This window comes from Pteropus medius, unplaced genomic scaffold (assembly GCF_902729225.1).
Source record: "Pteropus medius unplaced genomic scaffold, Ma_sr-lr_union100, whole genome shotgun sequence".
Lineage (NCBI taxonomy): Eukaryota > Metazoa > Chordata > Mammalia > Chiroptera > Pteropodidae > Pteropus > Pteropus medius.
The window spans coordinates 9,940,241-9,959,974 of NW_024340699.1; the positions used below are offsets into that span (position 1 = coordinate 9,940,241).

At 39.1% G+C, this 19,734-nt stretch overlaps 1 protein-coding gene across 8 annotated transcripts in view; it reads left to right on the forward strand.

Moving 5' to 3' along the window:
- RANBP17 (RAN binding protein 17) overlaps positions 1–19,734 on the forward strand; it is a 249,100-nt gene that overhangs the window by 143,820 nt on the left and 85,546 nt on the right. For all 8 annotated transcript variants that reach the window (XM_039877752.1, XM_039877743.1, XM_039877708.1 and 5 more), the window contains 2 exons: positions 16,537–16,610; positions 17,610–17,690. In XM_039877752.1, the coding sequence (XP_039733686.1) occupies positions 16,537–16,610; positions 17,610–17,690 (155 nt within the window). The remainder of the gene's footprint in view (positions 1–16,536; positions 16,611–17,609; positions 17,691–19,734) is intronic.

Genomic DNA, 19,734 nt, shown 5'->3' on the forward strand with positions numbered 1-19,734 from the left:
TAAGTGTTTTCTATTCTCTGTCCTTATTTTCTTAACAAAGTGTGAGAATTTTGAGGGCAGACGCAATGTCCTATACATGTCCTATATTTATCAATACAACTAGGACAATGCTAGATCATCATCCGTTTCCCTATCGATTGATGGAATATGAGTTAGGTAGGGTGAGACGGTCAGATTTCATGATGACAAAAACAGAGAAATTTCATTCTGATCCTAGTCATTTTTCTGAAGTAGGTGTTATTAATTAGAGCAGTGTTATTAAGAAACAGTGGATTGGAAACCAGCCCGTGTTCACTTTTTAAGGGTGGCAAATTAGAAAAGGATCTTTACAGAGCTGTAACAATGTTATTTGGGGCTGTCTCAGTGCTATTCTTTTGTTCTTTCATTCACTGTTGAAATACTTGTAAGTTTTGTAATGTTGTGATTTATAATAAGAAATATGTGGTCTTCATCCCTTTTCCTGGCATGGAGTTCCTAATACCCTTGGAATTTCCTAAGTAATAATGGCCACTAGAGGTGTCTTGATATTCTTAACAAACCCCTTTCAACAACCCCTGAGTTTATGCTAATGAGGTGACTTTTGGAAAGCACCTAAGGATAGGGGCTTGAGAACCAACCATGTGATTAGAGGATTGGAACTTTCAGTCCCACCCCACCCTCACCCTTCCCAGAAGGGAAGAGGGGCTGGAGATTGAGTTCAATCACCCATGGCCAGTGATTTAATCAATCGTGCCTATGTCATGAAGCCTCCATAAAAAGTTAAAGGGACTGGATTTGGAGAGCTTCTGGGTTGGTGAACACGTGGACATTCAGGGAAGGAGGCTCACTCAAAGCGTGGGAACGCCATACCCCTTCCCACATACCCTGCCCTATGCACCTCTTCCATCTGCTCGTTCCTGAATTACATCCTTTTATAGTAGACCATTAATCTAATAAGTAAAATGTTTCTCTGAGTTCTGTGAGCCACTCTAGCAAATGACACCTTAGGAGCGAGTCATTGGAACCTTCGATCTGTAGCTAGTTGGTCAGAAGCACGGGTGACAGCTTGGACTTTGGCTTGGCATCTAAATTAGGGGCAGTCTTGTGAGGCTGAGCCCTTCACCTATGGGATGTGACACTATCTCTAGGTAGATGAGTGTAAGAATTGAGTTAAATTTGTGGGACACCTGATCAATGTCCGCTAAAAATTGGAGAATTGCTTGGTGGTGCTTTGGAAAAGAAAAACGTATTGGAATTACAGATACTTGCAGTTGCCTACTGTGTGCTAAACAATGGGACACAATATCGACTACAAAGAGTCCTGCCATCACAGACTGGTTGAGAACACAAAGCTGGCAGGTAGTCATTGTTCGACGTGATGAGGCCCATGATTAATATGCAGGAGAACAACGAGAACATATAAGAAGACACCTAATAGAAGGAGTCTTGGGGGATGCTTGGGGTTTCTCGTGGTGTCATTCATTTCTCTGTATTACATAATACAGAGTGCACAAGTAACATAAAACGAGGAGTTTGTCGCATATTGATGCCAAAGAGGCCAAAAGCTCCAGCCACATGTTTTCCACGTCCCCATTCAAGGTTGCAAAACAAGACCAAGAAATCTAAATATCAGTACACTTCAGACTGTTTACCAAACTACGGAGGCGGATGACAAAGTGAACGTTCCATCACTTCTGAGAAGGTGATTAGTAAAACAAATGAACTCCCCTGTGCCTATCAGTGTGTACCAAGAGCCACCCTCTACTTCCACTCTGTGAGATTGGAATCAGGTATGAGTCGAGGTTATTTTCCATGCATTGAATGAAATAGCACCGAGTAGAAAGTTTACGTTGGATTTAGTGGAATAAATGTCTGCGAATACATATTTTTCCCTGGTAGCTAGGAAACAGTGTTGTCATATAGTGAGAACTGTGAATAAGAACTTGGAGAGGAAGCTCTTCTATTGTATGATCTTGAGCAGTCTCCTAACCATTTTTTTATTTTCCTCTAAAAAAAATGGGATTAACGATACCTGCCCTACCTTCTTTGAATGCACATTCTTAGTGATCCAAGAGAAACAATACAATGAATGAGTCCTCTCCCAGCCCAGAGGAAGATAATCCAAGTAATTAGAGATTTAAAATAAAATTTGTCAATGAGCTATAGGAAGGAGAGGAGGGGGCCAGAGAGAAAGGTGATATTTTGTCAACTGTTTCTATTAGTTGCTAATTGAGAATTTTATCATTTTAAAACAGCAACAGTATGGAGAATGGTCATCATGTCAACAGACACGAGGATTTACTATTAAAAAGAAGCAAAAGATAAATTGGGAAATATACTAGGGTTCTCTACATATGTAGATCTATAGTTTGTAGGTTATTGCTATTTACGATAGTGATGATTTTCCTCAAAAAAATCTGTGAAGATGAAATAAAATGATTTCACTGATCTCTTTAAAATTATATATCTCCTGCAAATTCCTGGTTACTAATCGTCACAATCAAGCTGATTTCAAAGGAGAGGGAGAAAAAGATGATGGAGAAACAGAGTGCTATAGAATATGAAATTTGTATTCGTCGGTATGGTGGATTGTCGCCTTGAAGTAAAGATGAAATGGAACCAAGTCATTTGTGCTTGAAAATTGAAGCATTGTTCATCATGCATAATTGAACAAAGTTGAAATTTTGTAGGTATGAAACAAAAAAAAGCCACAGCTATGATAGCTATTACAGGAAATGGAGGAAATGAATAATAAAAGACAATACACTGCCTCATAAATACATGCTGGTCGTGAGATCAGAGGATGAGAGCATTAAGCAAATACCCTGATTGACTTAACAGTTTAATCCTGAAATTGGAGTGCAGATATTTCAGAATTCATTTGTGCGTAGATAAACCAGAAAAATAAAATAAACAGCTTACTTTCATAAAGTAAGGTTTTTAGGTAGTTCCGTGGATATGTGAAAATAATATCTTTTAAAATAAAGATTATAATTAAGCAAAACATGTTCGATATGAATATCTCTTAAATAAATAACCAAGTTTCTGTATCTTTTTAAAAATGTGAAATATATTCAGGAACATATTTAGGGCATTTTTGCCTTACATCCAGTGGTCTTGCCTTTATAATTTATAATTTGTTCTAAATAATGATTTGTAAAAGACTATGTGATACTAAGAACATAAATTAGTTGGGGGAAAGGTACTTTCTTAGGTCTCAGTGTTCACTGAGTGAAGTTTAAATTAACCCTGATTAGAACATCATCTAATACCATTTTGACGCATAAAATAATTCATGAAAACACGTTTTAAAATAAATCTTAGAGGATTTTTTAGAAAGCGCAAACAGCCTAAGTGCAAACAGCAAATATTACTAGCAAGGCTTTATTTTACATCACATCGACATTTGTGAATCACTCTATTTTTTTTCCTATCAGCTATTTGGTAAAAGTCCACAATTTGCCAAAACAGTTAATAGGGCACAAATACAGACATTTCATAGGATGTACCATGTAAATGTAAACCTTTGTAGTTACATGTTTTTGTAGCAAGAGAATTGTTTTAAAAGGCACGTAATTTATTAGCTATCGGTAGCTTCTTTATTGCCTTGCCGCGCTGCAGTAATAAATAAAAGAAAGTGAACTGATTTTACAAATGGCACACAAGGTGCACATTTTGTGGGGAAAAAAGTCTTTTTTTAAAGAATTGGCATTAAATCCTTTTTTTGTGATGACAAAGAGGCTAAGAGTGCAAACTGTATTTTCTGTTTATCGAAAACAGTCTTTTTTTCTCGGGGGCATTTTTTCCTATGATCATCAAGGGATTTCAAAAGCAATAAAGTGTGGAATCATTGTTCGACTTGAACAGTATTAAAACTTGGGTTTTAATTTCAGTGAAGTAATAAGATTTGAACCTGTCTCACATTACAGCACTGTAAGGCATTTAGCAATTGTATTTTAAAAGAGGTTTTTAAGATGCAGCTCACTTGTAAGCTGACTGTCTGTCAGTAATTAATAGTTTTTCTTCAGCATAGGCTATTGTGATCAGACCAAGAAATATCTGGGTTTTTAGTAACACGTGATCATTGTGTTTATTCCTAATTAGGCTAAATGTCTAATAATTTTCAGCTTCTCTGCCTGCTTGAAAGAATGAGAGTGACGTTTAAAGCTACAGTATATCTTTGGGCTTTTAAAAATATGAATGTACATGCACATATTTCAGTAAGATTTACACTCGGCAGTTGACTCATTCATTAACCAAGTCTTTTATCCTTCAACGTTGCTTCCTAGTTTTTAGACATCACATCATTTGTGTATGTAAAAAATGTTGCCGGGTACAGCACTGTGTGTACAGCTAAACCCAAACTGACAATCCAGATTCTTCAGGACTCAACACTGAAACTTATCTTTACTTCTCAAAAAAGCCTTTAAAATATGAGCATTTCTATTGGATCAATGTGACAACATACTTGCTGATGAAAGATTGTATTTACCATTTTGAATTGCTATTGAAAATAATTGCCTCTACAAAAGGAAACATCTGTACGATAGCGCATGGTTAAAGCTGCCATCAATTTTTAACATTTGAGGGTTGAGCTATGACCTTTTATGATGACTATGAACAGTAACTGCCTCCATTAGCCATAAGTTTTGTTTCTTTATTTTAGTAGATGGCCTAGACTGTAAATATTAGAGAATCTAAAATAAATCAACATATTATCCTAAGGATACAAAACGTAAGAGCTATTTGTGGTTGGGAACCTTTGACAGATAGTTTGGATGAAGCAGATGATTGCCTGCCTAGCGTATCTGGGCTCCATTGCTATGCCTGCAGGCAGTTTAGTGCTATGGTTGTATATTGATGTCAGGGTTAGTACTGAGTGGCTAGCAGTGACAGATGTCTATAATTACAGGCAATGCTTCCAGTATTTCTGAAGAGCCAGCCTATGTTGAACAATTATCTTATTTCTGCCTTGCCAAAGAGCATGTTCCAATTGCTAGTATTAGCATTGGTGAAAATAACGCTTCATGTGCCGCCTTGGGACAAATGTGGAGAAAGCACTGGGTTATAAAACACAAACGCAAAATATTTTTTCAACATTTTAAATTAGTTAAGTTCAGCGTTTTCCTAATTTTTATCTCGCACAGTGTTTCCGCTGAAGGAATCTTGAAATACAAAGCACATTTGGATAATTATTGAGATTTTGTTTTCCCCTAGGCCTGCGTGGCTCCCCAGTGCCAGTTTCCCTTGCTTTACTGAATAGATGTGTTTAAACAAAGTTGGCTTTGAAGCAACTTTCTCCAGTGTGAATTCCACTTGCCGATTGATTCCCATTCCAGAGTTGGAAATGTATTTTTGTGGACAAACTCTCAGGCTTTTTGATGAGGAAAACAGTAAAATGACAGACAGCGCCGAAATGAGCAAAAGCACATTCGTATATTGGTGGCTTTACGTTTGCTGAGAATTGCAGTTCTCGATTTTCGTTTTAACCTCTTCTTTTTAGCTTTTGTCACTTATTGTCCTGTCTTACCTCCAAATGGTCGCGACTACTTCCTTCCATGACCCCCTGGTCCACTTTCTTGACTCATTAAAAATGTTTTCATGCTCGATGGTCCCAGTTCTCGCCTGTCCTTTCTTTCTGGATTTGCTTTTATGAGACATGGCCTGCATATAACAGCACACTCCCCAGCACATGCAGCCGCCTGACACAGTTCTCTCCAGCCCCGATGTTCCAGAAGGTCCCAGAGTTCAGGGCACTGGGAATTAAAACACCGTCCATGCTGTAACTTACAAAGTCTATATTTTCAGGTAATGGAGACCGAGAAATGCCTAGGAAATGTCATTTGAGAATGTTTTATCTTCAAGCCTAATTATTGGGCTTCGACTTTGTACTTAACCATTTTGTAATGTTATTCATTACATGTTCTCATTTAGTCTTCTCGGCAATATTCTATTTAGTAGATATGATTATGATTATGTTTATTTTATAGAATATGAAAAAGATTTTAGGAAGGTTCAAAACTTCTTCAGTGGTAGACCCTGGGTTTCGACCAAATCATCTTACTCTAAACCCAAGTTTGCTTTCCACTGCACCACATTGCCTATGTGTGTCCTTAGGCGTGAGTCCAGACACGATCGGTTTTAAGCGTAATGATTGATAAAGACCAACATCACAAGTTTCATCCCCATATTTGCTGGTTTTTTGCCTAAAGAAAAACTATATCTCTGCAACCACAGATTGGACTTCCCGTGCTGGCTGGCTGTCAGTCACAAGAGAACTAAGCTAGATCCTAGGTGTTCGATAGAATCCATCTGACTCGCTTGTAAGCTAACTGTCTGCGACTCAACCCATAGTCTAATGTCAGTGATCCATATTGTATTTATATATGAAAGGCATTACCTTTCTGTCTCACTGAGCCTATCACACAAAACTCTGTATTTTTTTTAATCGAGGTAACATTGCTTAATACCGTTATATAAGGTGTACACTGTAGTTTGATATTCGTGTACCCTGTCACCACCAAAAATCTTGTTTCCATATATCACCATATATTTGACCCTTTACCAAAAACTCTTGATAATTTAAAACTAATGGTCGTATTTTGAAACCCCTTGTCCGTGTGCATTAATTTAGCAAAGGAAACTTAGAGAATTGGGTGCCCTCATTGATCGGAATGGGGAAGACTTCGATCATTTATTAAACACTGGGATATAAATGATCTACTTACCCAGTGAGTTGAGAACTTAACCCTAGAGACAGGAAACAGGAATTTGTGGTGATTCAAAAAAAGGAGGATGAGGGCTTTAAAACGGGGATCTTAGGTGATGCCGGTGAGCCCGTGAGGTAAAACGTCGCCTGTGACCACAGCGCGCTCTCCTTCCCTCCCGCCTACGTCCACATCGCTCTGCTGCTCCTGCTCCTGTCAAAGAGAAGTCGCAGGCAGGAGATACGACGTTCGGACTTAGGCTGCCTTTCATAAGGGCGCGCTCCTCTCTAATCACTCTTTTTTAGCTGTTACTAAAGCTACTCATATACCAGCTTAGAACATGTATTTGTTTTCCAGCCTTTAGTTCAGATAAAGCCCCAAGAACAGGGCCTGTCATTGGTGCATACCTCATCGTCTTCATGTCACGCTAATGGCAGCCTGTATATTACTCAATAATAGCAGCCACTTACTGACCGCCTATTCTGATGGCTAACAGCTAATGTTTATTTGGTGCTTACTGTTTACCAAAAAACGTTCCAAGCGTTTTCGACCCTCTGCTGTATAATATCGCGTGTGATGGCAATAATGGTAATAGCTAATTTATGGAGATTTTACTCAGTGCCAGGACTGTTCCAAGTGCTTTGCATCAATTAACTACTTTAATCCTCTCAAAAATTCTGTGAATTAGGTCCTCCTTTCATCTTCATTTTATATTCAAGAAAACTAAGGTTTAAGGGGGTAAGGAACTTGTTCAAAATCACTCCGTAAGTGGTAGAATCCAACTAGTCTTGGACCTCAGAATCTATCCTTAACCACTTCACTAGACTACCTCATAATTTGCGAAATTACTTATCGTGATATTCTTTCCATTTTACAAATGAAGAAGCAGACTCTGAGAGGCTAAGTAATTTAACCAGGACTCCAGCGTTCATTCACGCCAGGCTAGCAAACAGCAGAGTCTCGCTCTAAACCCTGTGTGCGTTACACTGCACATATGTTCTGTGTTTCCTTCTAGTTGAAGTTATTTAAAATACATACTCAATTAACTTGCTCATGTCTGTTTTCTTACTGAGAGGAGAATATGCTTCCCTGGCAACTGTGTGTTGTCTTGGTCCACCACTCCGGCTTTTGCGAACGTTGGAGCTAATTTTCAACGTAGACGTGATTAACAGGAAGAGTAGGCTGGAAGAAAGATGTAACCTACGGCTGCAGATACTGCCTGCTCAGAGAAACCAGACGTTAGTGATCGAGGGCGTTAATGGGCCATCAGAAGGTGAACTCTGACCCAAAGCATTTTGGGGTACTTACAAGTTGTCACTAACTAGGCCAGTGTGAGAGACAGAAATTGAAAGGTACAAGGGACTGTAGGAATAAGATTTTTGAGTAAATTTGAAAATATAATGAAAAAAATGAAACTAGGTGATTTGACAGAGTAGTAATAATATGGACGATGTCATATCACCCCCTTTTTCATTCCCTGGGCCATTATTCCTACTCTTTATGTCAGGTTGTCTTCCCCGAGGGATAGAGAATGTAGTATCTCTTAGAAGGAAGATACAGAAGTTACTTTGGATGTGGAAAACGGGAGATGTTTCAGAGAGGCGAAGTGGAGGCAGAAGTAGAGTAATATTAATAGGAAACATGTATGAATAAGTTGAAGATGTTAGAAGCAGAAACAGAGACCTGGTAAAGGTCTCAACAGCTACCGCGACTATAATTTGGTGTTATTTGGGGAGGGTTGGGGAGCGCTTTTGCGTACACTTAGATTAAGTGGTAGAAGGCTCAACGTGATGCACTTCCCTTCTCGCTGGCTGCAGAAACGAGTGTCATTTATTAAAGACGTACTTGTACCCATCGGAAGGTGACTTGGCTTCCTTATATCACTATCCCCACTTGCCATACTTGCGTAATGAGGGCGCCTCATGGGAAATAACAGTGCTAACGGATTCTTAAAAATAGTTCTGTCAAGTATTATTTATAATTGGTTCTTTTTTAGGCCTATCCTTTAGTAATCGGTTTCTGTACTTTCTACCATGGGGGCAAACTGACCATAGTCCACATAACCACTTCCAGGCAAAGGCTTCACCAGGCCTCTGCTCATGGCCTCTAGAATAAAACCAAAGTCCCAAGACTATTTTAAGTGACAGCCACAAAGATCCCGAGCCACATTCTCCCCGTACCTGAAGTTGGTAAGGTCTCTGCTCTTCCCGTATCCCCGACGCCAGGTGGCAGGTCCCTAAACTCTGTGCGTTTTAGGGTATGTGCCTGAGGAGCGATGTATCCAGAGTTCCAGAGAAGGCTTGGAAAGTAGTTAAGGTGAGTTGGGCCGCTGGTTTTTGAGGGGTCACCGGTTATCGAGGGGTCACCAGTCTTTATGCGTCTCACTGCAGCTCGGATTGTCGGTACTCGAGTGGCGCGTGCTCGCAGTCAGAAGCAGAGGTGCGTTGTCGTGGCTCCCTTTTCTGTGCGCCGTGTGACCCCGCGGTGTGCATGCTCTATAACCCTGTGTTCACTGGTCAGCTGAGAAGCGGTATCGACTGCAGACGCTCAGTTTGGTGCGATCGCACGGCGTGAGCGCAAGAGCCTGTGTGTCTTGGTCATCGCGTTTCTGAAGTGGCCAGTTCTCACCATGGATTCATACCTGAAAGGAAGAGGCTTTAGTTGGCCACGTCCACTAACATCTGTCATTGAACAGTACGTGGAACACGTGTGTGCCTTGCGCCAGAGCATGTTCCTGGCCGACACCTTTGAGAGGTGCGGGGATTAGCGTAAACAAAATCTTTTGTTTCCTGATTCCCCACCTCTGCCATCGCCCTCTCACAGACTTCATCCAGCATCAGCTTCTTTGCCCCAGAATCTAATCACGCCATCTTATAAATTTGCTATTGCGAAGAATTATAAATAAAATGCCTTAGATGCCCCTCCAAACCATGGTCTCAAAACTCTCTGTGACGGTTGGTACAGCCCTCGTCTGATAGCGTGTGCCACGGCCGTGGTCGGCTTCTTACTGTGTGATCTTGGGAAGACAGTGTATTTACTCAAGGCTTCACCTTGGCTTTTGCCACAGAAGACTAGTTTAACAGAAGCTTGGCCGCAGACCCGGAGTGGGTTGGCAGCCAGCAGGACCGAAGCCGTGTCAGGACAATGTGTGCCCCATCTTCTCTGGTTGGCTTTCAGCGGGCTGCACCACGGGAGTCTTTCCATGGGCTGTGCATGCTGTGACCAGTAACTGGTGCCGTCGACCCGGGTCCCTCTTGGCTAGCGGAGGCCTGTCGGGAGACATTAGGCTCATGCTGGTGGACATCCTTAGTCAGTGGCTCCCTGAAGGAGGACGAGGCAGGCAGCCAGCTTCTGCCGAACAGGTGGCCATTAGACCTTCGATCTGGTCGGGGGCCGGGAGGGAGAGAACCCCTCCAAAATGACCAGGGTTGCTGGTTTTCACACTGTACCTGTACTCTTCTTTCTGATATATGATTGTTTAGACACTAATCCAAAAGCATCTCTGGCAGCATCTGGAGTCCTTCCTCGGCAGTCTGGATTTGGGCCCAAGCGAGGAATGGGAACCCCACTGGGGTGCAAGCGAAAGAGGAAGCGTGTTCTTAGCCATGCATCAGTGGAGGCCCCTACTGAGAGAGGGGATTATCGCAAGGCAGCAGGCAGCCCCGCACCCCAGCCTGCTGAGTTCATGCTTTGTGCCACAGGATGTGGAGCGAAGGGAATGCGAGGCCAAAGTCGTGGCTCCAAGTTGTCTTAGACAATGGCTTATTCAAGCAGATTGGGAATGCCTCTTAAGAGATTTGTTAGGTACGTGTCCCCTCAGCAAGATGGCCACCACAGATGGTGGGTTCACATAGTCTCATTGAAATAAATACTTAGCATTCATATTATTTTATACTTCCACAGCCAGCTTTTCTTTATCAGATGCCATTCCGTATCCCGCTGAATAAGGCAAACAGGTTCTTAAACTTTCACCATTTGGTTTCCAACACACATTGTGGTTTTAAAATTAAATTCTGGCAAAAGATTTCTTTACCTAATTTTGGTCCTGTATTTTATGATGTTGTTTTAAACGATATGGAAAAATGAGTCAGCCAAGATGGATGGGGATCTGTTCAGTGTCACTAAATTCGTATGTTTAATAAGCAGCGGTGGCGTTTGTAGGGTTAATTATCTTGACGTGTCGTAAGTTAGTTGTGATGATCATCTTTTCTTCTGCTTCAAACATGAATGAAAGAGCTCAGTGTCTTTAGTTCCAAATGGTTTACCTCCAAGTCATTAAATGCTCCGTCGCTTCCCCCTTACACCTCTCCTGCCCTCCCTCCCCTACCTTTCACGCAATGGGTCTCCCTCAAGAAGGCACCGCATTGACCTGAAGGGCACTTGACGCCAAAGACAAAAATGTGGAAATTGGTTTCTTACTCATAATAAGTGAGTTCATACTCAGCTCCAAAATTCCTTTTTCTAAGGAGCATTAATTCTGTCATTATATCCTACCCTTTCTGGTGACAGGTTTTGTTTTGTCACATTACAACCAGTTAACAATCTCAAGTGGCAAGTCATTTCAATAGATTGAAACGATACTTTAAAATTCACAACCGTTATAGTTTGTTTTTTTTTTTTTTAATTTTATGGTATCAATTTTGTATTATTGGATGGGAATTTTTGAGAATAAATTGGTTCAGGAAAGTACATCATCCGATGGCAGAATACTTTGCTGTTGATTTTCACAGCCCTGCTCATTTTCTGCGTTGAGCCTGCTTACAGAAGTGCTTTGAGAAGTTATAACATCTTAAACATTTATAGAGGTCCTGAGGGTATTAACTTACTGTAATTTTCTGAAGATTCATTATCCAAAATCATAATTCATTATAACAACTCTTATGAAAACCTATAGAACCAGTCTTTCTCTTATTTTCTTATTTGCACAGAATGAGCGATTCATTGTTCTTTTTAATTTGTTTCATGTGGTGCTTTTGAGTACATTTCATAGAGGGCTCTTATTGAATTTCTGTGACTGTCATTATATATCCATACAACCTTTAGGAACTAATATTCTGTGTTTCCCAGTTCTGTGATCTACTTCAAATTTAAGGATTGACATAATTAGTTTCTTCAGAGTTATAACCAAAATGTTAGAGACAGTGCTGCAGATACTCGAGACCAAGGATTAGGATTGGAAATAGAAAGCAATTTAAAAATTATCATGGCACATGCTTTTATTCTTTATTAAATTAAGTTTACAACTCAAAATCTTATTGCTGTTTGTATGTTTATTCCCTTGTCTGGTTTTCTTATCTCGTCTGGCTTCTTTTTTAAAAAACAGATATAAGGTCATTTAAGCTACCTGCGTGTGCAAAGGCAATATTTGTCATTTGGTTAGTTCGAAAGTAAGAAAAGTGTGGGGTCATTGAAGCCTTGTGTACATACCCAAATGCTCTTTTCTGGAAATTAAAAGAAAATTTACAGTAAAATAGAGATAATAAAACAAACATTAAAACAGTTTCTTAGGAGCATGCCTTCTCAAGTTTATAATAATGGTAATTTCTTACTTTTCTGACAACTTCTTGTATTTCAAGAGTTAGAGAGATGGATGACTGGTTAAAATGGGTAATTTTTCTAGCTTCTAAGGCAATAACTTTAAAAGTAGAAAGAATTTGGTTTGTTATCATGAAATACTTGAAGCTTTATGCCTTTAGCAAATGCCGTTTCTGACTGTGATTAGAGTGTGTCGACTGAATATGTATGTGAAGATTTCAGAGTTAATACAGATTTTAAGATTTTGTGTGTTTCTCTGTGCCATGGGAAAGTCTTCATGGTGAGCACCTTCTTACCTTTCTGTTATTTTTTATGTAACAAACCTCTTGAAAAGATATTAGCTTTTGGCATCTACCATGAGAAAAGGATTATGAGATGGAGTAGGAAGGGTCGCAGCATTTGTGGAGGAACACAGGCCGGGCTCTATGTTAGGCGTCATCACTTAGTCTTCCCCAAAGCCCATAAAGTCGATATTACTACGGTTTCTCTTTTACAGACAGGAAACCAAGAATCAGAGACTCACAGTAATACCTGGTTAGTGGGAGACTCAGAATGCAAACTCACATCTCTTTGGGACCAAAGCCGTGCTTTTTTCTGTTGCTAAGTTTATCAGGACAGTGTTCTAAGTACTTCTGGAGATGTATAGAGAAATAGACATTTTTCCTGCCCTCAGGCAACACGTGTTTGAAATAGTGAAGGAAATGGTGGAGGAGAATGAATTTTCCATATTCACAGGGAAAATCAATCCTCTAACTAGACCTATTCTGTCATCTGAGAAATGGCAGTAACAGGCCGGTGACATCGGGCGCTACGAGTATTCTAGGGAGGAGAGCTCTTCTTACTGGATCTACAAGAAGAACACCTTCCAGAAATATTATTCAAGCATTAAAGCCACATGTTTTTAAATAACAAAATTTTACCGGGGGTCACCCTGGGTGAGTGGAATTCGGGGTATGTTATTTTTACAGAAGAAAAGTTCTGTGTAAAAAGCAATCCTTGTATGGATTGTTTTCCTTTCCTTAAAAAATTATGAATGAAATAGAATCAGCCAAAAGTGTGCATTTTCACATTACGCTTTTTTCGTCATTTAACAAACATTTATTGAGTATTAGGCATAGGAGATAAAAGACAGCGTCATCTGTGCCCTCAGGGAGGTGGTGGTCTAGGAGAGAAATACAAGCATATTAAAAAGATTTAAGAGGGGGCAGAAGGCACAGCCCAGGCTGACAGGCAAAAAACTGGGTTTGCGTGTGCGTCTCTGATTATGTGAAACACGTAACCAAAGACATAACTGTTTATTCAACTTCATTGTATCCTTCAAAGAAGGATGAACAACACAAATGGACTTAGTCTCTTATTTCTTAGATTTTTGCTTGTTTTCCACTGTGATCAGGTTATCTTCATTGAGTCTGAAATAAAAGGTTAGGACTATATGAATTAAAGTGAGTTTTGACCTCTCCTTGCATTCCTATGCCAACTTCTATATCTTTCCTTAATATGAGTATTGTGATGTCGTTTCTTCTTTGGGTAAAGTGATAGGAGTTTTAGACAATGTCGAAAACCCCTAAATATTGTGTTAGAATTTTTTCTATAGAAAACTTTCAGGCACTTGTACTTTATGATGAATACTTCCTCCCTGGACACATTACTTCCCATCCCCAAATTATGTATGTCTGTGGCATAATTAAATTCCCAGTGTTTGAAGACATTTTCATATTATCTGCAATTTCTCTGAATGATAAGGTGCCTTGGAAAATGTGAGACAGTCTTTTAAAAGAAATGCAGTAATCATACATTGATTTTAAATGACCCTGTCACACATGAAAACAAATCAGATTGTTGCTCTTAATGAGCTTTTCAATTTACTATTCAGTAGATCAGATAAGTGGATTTAAGAGGTAATGATCCTGTTTAGTACTCAAGCTTGACTGTCAGATCCTAGTAGTGGAGAGAAATCCCTAGGGACAAAAGCGTTGACACAGTTCTAGATGGGATAATGGGAATCAAAGCTAATGGATGATAAAAGGAATGGTGCAAGTTACAAGGATAATTGTGGATTAAAGCACTGCCATGTGTCAATGTTGACTGTTTTTTCTAGTATCTTATTGGGTCAAATCTGATGCTTTGAGAAACTGTTTTGACAGCAGAGCACAGCAGACCCACCTGCCTAGCCGTCCCCTTTCTTGAATGCCAGGAACACAACAGAAAGCTTCCTCGTGAGAACTATCCATTTTCAAAATATCTTTTAACGTTCAAATTGTCTTAAACGTTTAAGATCTCATTTTAGTTATTATATTTTTATTATTCACTGTGATTTGGGTAAAATCAAAATCAGAGTAATTCTGAGCTTTGCCATAAAAAAATAGCATTTATAAAGTCTCAAAAATATAAAATCTGATTTTACAAAAACACGATGCAGGATAGCGGGGGAGATGGACACCAGAACAGTTACAGTGTGAAAAGTGCCATGATAGAATAATGGACCAGACGCTGTGGAAACACAGGCGAGTTCAACTCACTGTGCCCGGGAGGGCAAGGAGGGCTTCAGAGAGATGACCCTTCAGTGGGGATCGGGGAAGAGGAGGAAGAGGCTGATTCAGGCCGAATGAACAGCACATGAACTCAGAGATCCGAAATTGCACGAGAAGCCTGTCATCCAGCAGCGTCTCCTCGTGGCTTCAGGTTGGAGGGAACCGTAGAAGATGAGAAGTAGGTTGGGGTCAAGCTGTGAAGGGCCTCGTATGCCATTAATCATGTCAATATCACATTCTCCAAGGGACCCAATCCCCAGGGGCGCCCACCCCCGAGAGACGTTTTGGATCGTGGCGAGATGGGGGAACTTGCCTTTCTACATAGCGTTCTTCTTTGAGCCTTCTGTGTGCTTGAAGGTTTCTAATCACCGAGGCTTGGTGGGAACTAACTTTCCTGGGCTCTCCCTTCCCCTCTTCTCCCCAGACATCTTACAGACACAGTGATGGCTGCAGTCTTACAGAGATGAAGAAGGCCTTCTCCCCTGAGCAGTCACAGACACAGTCATCGAAATGCTTTTCTGTAGGGCTCGGAAGTCGAATCTTTCTTTCTCTCCCCCAGCCTTTCCCCTGCACCCTCTGCTCCCTCCTGCCTTTTCTCGTCCTCTCTGCTCGCTCCTCCTCCTTTCCGGCTTTCTCTGTCTGATTGACTCTGCCAGCCTGAGGAGCTTTTGGCCATAGGACTTAGGTCAAACTCTTGGAACACAAGTTTGTGGTTTAAAAAGTGTTTCAATCCGAACATGAGACCTTTGCAATGGCCAGCTTTCCTCCCCTGTATAAATAACCGTCTGGCCCTGTGATTTCTTTCCCACCTTCATGATCTGTGGCAGTATATCAAGCTGTTGTTTTCTTAGGAAAAACAAAAGGCACAAGCAGGGAAGGGGAAGTCGCCATACCGTAGGAAGTAGGCAGATCAGGAGAAAGTGAGAAAACACAATCACAGGGGATCAAGTCACCGAAGAGAAACCCCATGCAGCTGGTGTCTGGCAGGGAGAACCTGGAATCACACCAGAGCATAAGGGAGTATGGAGGTGTCGACCCACCTCTCAGCTCTGCCAGGCTAGTAGGGAGTATTCCATTGGCTGCCAGCGGCATTTCCCCACTCGAAGTGGGATACGTGTTTATAAGCTCAAGTGGCTTGGGTTGGGACTGACATGTCGTACCCCAAACTCTGCAACCAGCACTCCCTGAGTGGAAGCGTAGTGGATGCCCAGCCCTGCGTCCCCAGCGGAGAGCTCCTGAGCCTGGGGTTTCACTTCCAGCATGGAATGTAAGACCTATCTCTATATTTTGGGGGAGATTAATTGAGAGATGTTTGAGGAGAATTTCTGTAAATTCTTTAACTTTCTTTTATTTTTGAAATCCTTTTTGTAAATAAGTGCCTAAGTAATCCTGGTTTATATGGTGATTTACTGAATTCTGGAATGGATGAAAAATTTTGAATGTTGGAATTCCTTTTATTGAAGGAATCCGCTTCCCGGCCCTTCATATGCGTGCTCCCATCTCGGAGAAAAGGGAAGTTGATCACTGAGAAAATAAATTTTTATGGAGTGTATTAGGAGTAAAATGAGTATGTGAGTGTGGCTGGAATGTATTTCAAAATAAGAGAGGTGCTTCCTGAAAGAAAAAGAGGGCAAATGTTTACAATTCTAAACATTTTTAATTTGCTCCCCTCACCCTTACCGTGGATGCAGCAATACGTTAAATCTTACTTTTGTTCAATTTGATAGTCTCTTGAAAACGTATGTTAATGATAAAGCTTTTAACAATTAAATGTTTTCATGCAGGTGTACGCTCGTATGTCAGAAGTTTTAGGAATAACAGATGACAACCATGTTCTAGAAACGTTCATGACGAAAATGTGAGTCCTGCTTTGGTTCTTTGATTTTTTTGTTGTTGTTTTTGTTGGTTTGAATCCGATAGATCCCTTTACTGTGTTTGAATTTCTTTGTAAATATTATTTTTGAATGAAAACTTGAAAATTACGGTTTAGTTCTTAGAATGGTGGCATGCTTCTTAATTGAAAGTTAATGTCTCATATTTAAAGTTTACCATCCAGAAGACATTGTTATTTGTCAGGATGTCCATTCAACTGCAGTATGTCACATCGAAACACAGTTTTCAAAAGTTTACAGACTGGCTCTTCAGATCAATTGGGCAGCATTTTCGTTAATTAAAAAGAAAGTACCCAGTTTCAAAGACCAACTGAAGAGATTATTGCAAATTGGAATTGTGGAGAGAGGTTCGATGGCCTTAAGACAGGGCAGTCATCGATTGCAGCAGGCACCTGTGGCTATAAGAGACGTCCATGAAAACTGAATTCTCCTTATAATATTAGCAGAATTGACTAGTTTCCAGCCATAGACTCCACTTTGTACACTCAGCCTAAACGCGTATGCCTTCACTTGGCATCCCACCTTATCTGTGCAGTCGGCGGACAGCACTGTCTGGTTCATAGAGAATGAAGCTAGATAAACAATCACGATTCTAAGAAGACAGTTTTGGAGCCACGAGTTGGGTAGTTCGTTTCTTGGTAACTGCGAACCTCTGTTTGACTTCCTGTGTAACTCCTGTCACTCTCTAATATTTTTGTTTTAGATACATACTTAATATTTCTCTCGTGAAAGACTTTATTTACGAAACTAAACTCATACAATTACATACCATTTGGAGAGTAGTGTTCATTGTCCATGGATTGTATATCATGTTGGATGCGCTGTAAAAAGAATAGATTGGAACATGTTCCACTGTGTCTTGCGGTTCGGGTCATCTCACTTCTGGGAATGTATGTGTATTTCCATGTTCTCCCCATACAAGAAAATAACTTACTTATAATTAAAAACTTCTTTTTTATATTTAGTGTTACCAACCTTAAATACTGGGGAAGATGTGAGCCTGTCATTTCAAGGACCCTTCAGTTCCTAAATGACCTTTCTGTTGGATATCCTTTTTACTATAAATCTACTAATATATATAAAGAACCTGACAAGTGAATTCTTTTGGCCAGGTATTTTCTTGTTTATAATTTTTGCAAGTTTTTTTTTTTTTAAATAAAAGCCTTATCTATAAATGCATATTTTTGAAAGATTTATATTGGCTACTTACTGTACTATAAAGCATTTTTTCTAGTCACAGTGAATTTATATGGATATATAGATTCCTAACTAATTAAAGCTACCTTTATACCCACCCAGGTTAATAAATTGTTATATAAGAAAGTATGCAACCACATGTGTTTTCTCGTCCATGATTTTTCATAATTTTTAGGACATTCTCATTTTAAAAGAAAACATTTAACTAATTTTAAGAAGATCAGAATGTCCTACTTTATAAAAACTGAATTCCTAAGAGTAAAAACATCCTCAGTATTCTTAACTGAGAAGAATATTATTTTCATTAGTTAAGAGACACAAAGGAGTAATAGGTAGAAAAATTTAAGTTTTTTGAATACTTCTTTGATTATCGGTCCCACCAAGTAAACATCTTATTTACTCTAAAGTAAGATTTTCCATTACATTAAATATTTCGTTTTCTCTCATTAGCAGATTTTTAAAATCTAAGACCTGAATCATCTTCTCCTTTTAGGTTATAATTAATAATACCGTCATGTTTCTACCAATGAGAGAAAAGCATGTAGATTGTCTTTTATACGTTAGCTATCAGCTCTATAGGAGTTGTGAAAAATAAATGTTGCTTTAGTTAACCACTAAGATTAGCTGATATTTTAATATGAAGACAACATTCTGAAAATGGGTGGCGTTGGATAGAAATCTTTAATCTTCACTTCAGGAATATGTTTGTATTAGTTAACTTTAAAATTGTGTTCCTTGGCAAACCATAAAAGATTTCCAAAGTATTAGACACCCACTTTTGTGCTGGAATTTAATATGCAACTTTTTATTGGAAAATAATCGTCCTTGTCTGGCGAAATCCACCATGCAATATTTCTGTTAGTAGGTATAATGCAATAAAGACAGGGAGGGCTATTTATCACTACAAATTTTGAGGATTTCAGGATTCTTTTTATTATTTTAATATATTTCTTTGATATTAAATCAGAAAAATGATAAATTACACCTGTCCGGGCTGTTTTTCCTTTTTAGTGGAAAGTGATGTACAACCCAATTCCAGTGGTCATTTTGGCTTTTTAAGTTATGTATTTTTTCTTATTAAAAAAAAAACTCAAACTATATTTTTTTTAATAATAATGCTGAAGTACTCTTCATTTCTAACATATGAAGTGGTTTATAAGTACTTCCTAGTATTGCAAACTCTGCCCTTTTCACAATCAATTACTTTGAGAGCATCTTATCTGGAAAGATGCCTATGTTATTTTATAGCGCATATCTATTGTTTAGATTTCCTCTTTTTTTTAATGTTGAAATTGAGATCTGATATAAAATTCATTTGATTTGTATTTTTAGTATAATTTCTATAATGCTTAATTCATTTCTCTGCTATTTAAGATCTTTTTCCTATCACCTTATATTTTGTAGGTCTTCTTTAATCCTAAAATTATGACCTTTCGTTTTACAAGCTGTTTATTGCTTTTGAGCATTTCTCAAAGTTAATAAAAAATGATATTTTCAGAAAACTTATTAGATAAAAGTTTAAAAGCTCTAACATTTTAAACTGAGGGATACGAATGGTTTCAACCTGGGTACGTTGATTTATATTTTTTAACAATTATTTCAGGTTTGCATATTTAGAAATATATATTAGCTCAATTTGATTTCAGTGCTCAGTTATTTGAATTATAAATCATTATGTCCCTTCTAGCTGATCAGTCATGAAATATCTTTGAATTCATTTGCATAATGGAATATGTGAGTGGTGTATCTGTTTCAGTGCAGTCGCTGGTTACCTAATGCGTGTTTTGTTTCCAATCGATTTCTTTATTATGTGTTTTTAAATCTCAATTTTAAATCATTACCTTATTTCTGTGTTAAAAATAAGATGGCTTTCTTCAGCAGTAGAAACAGTTA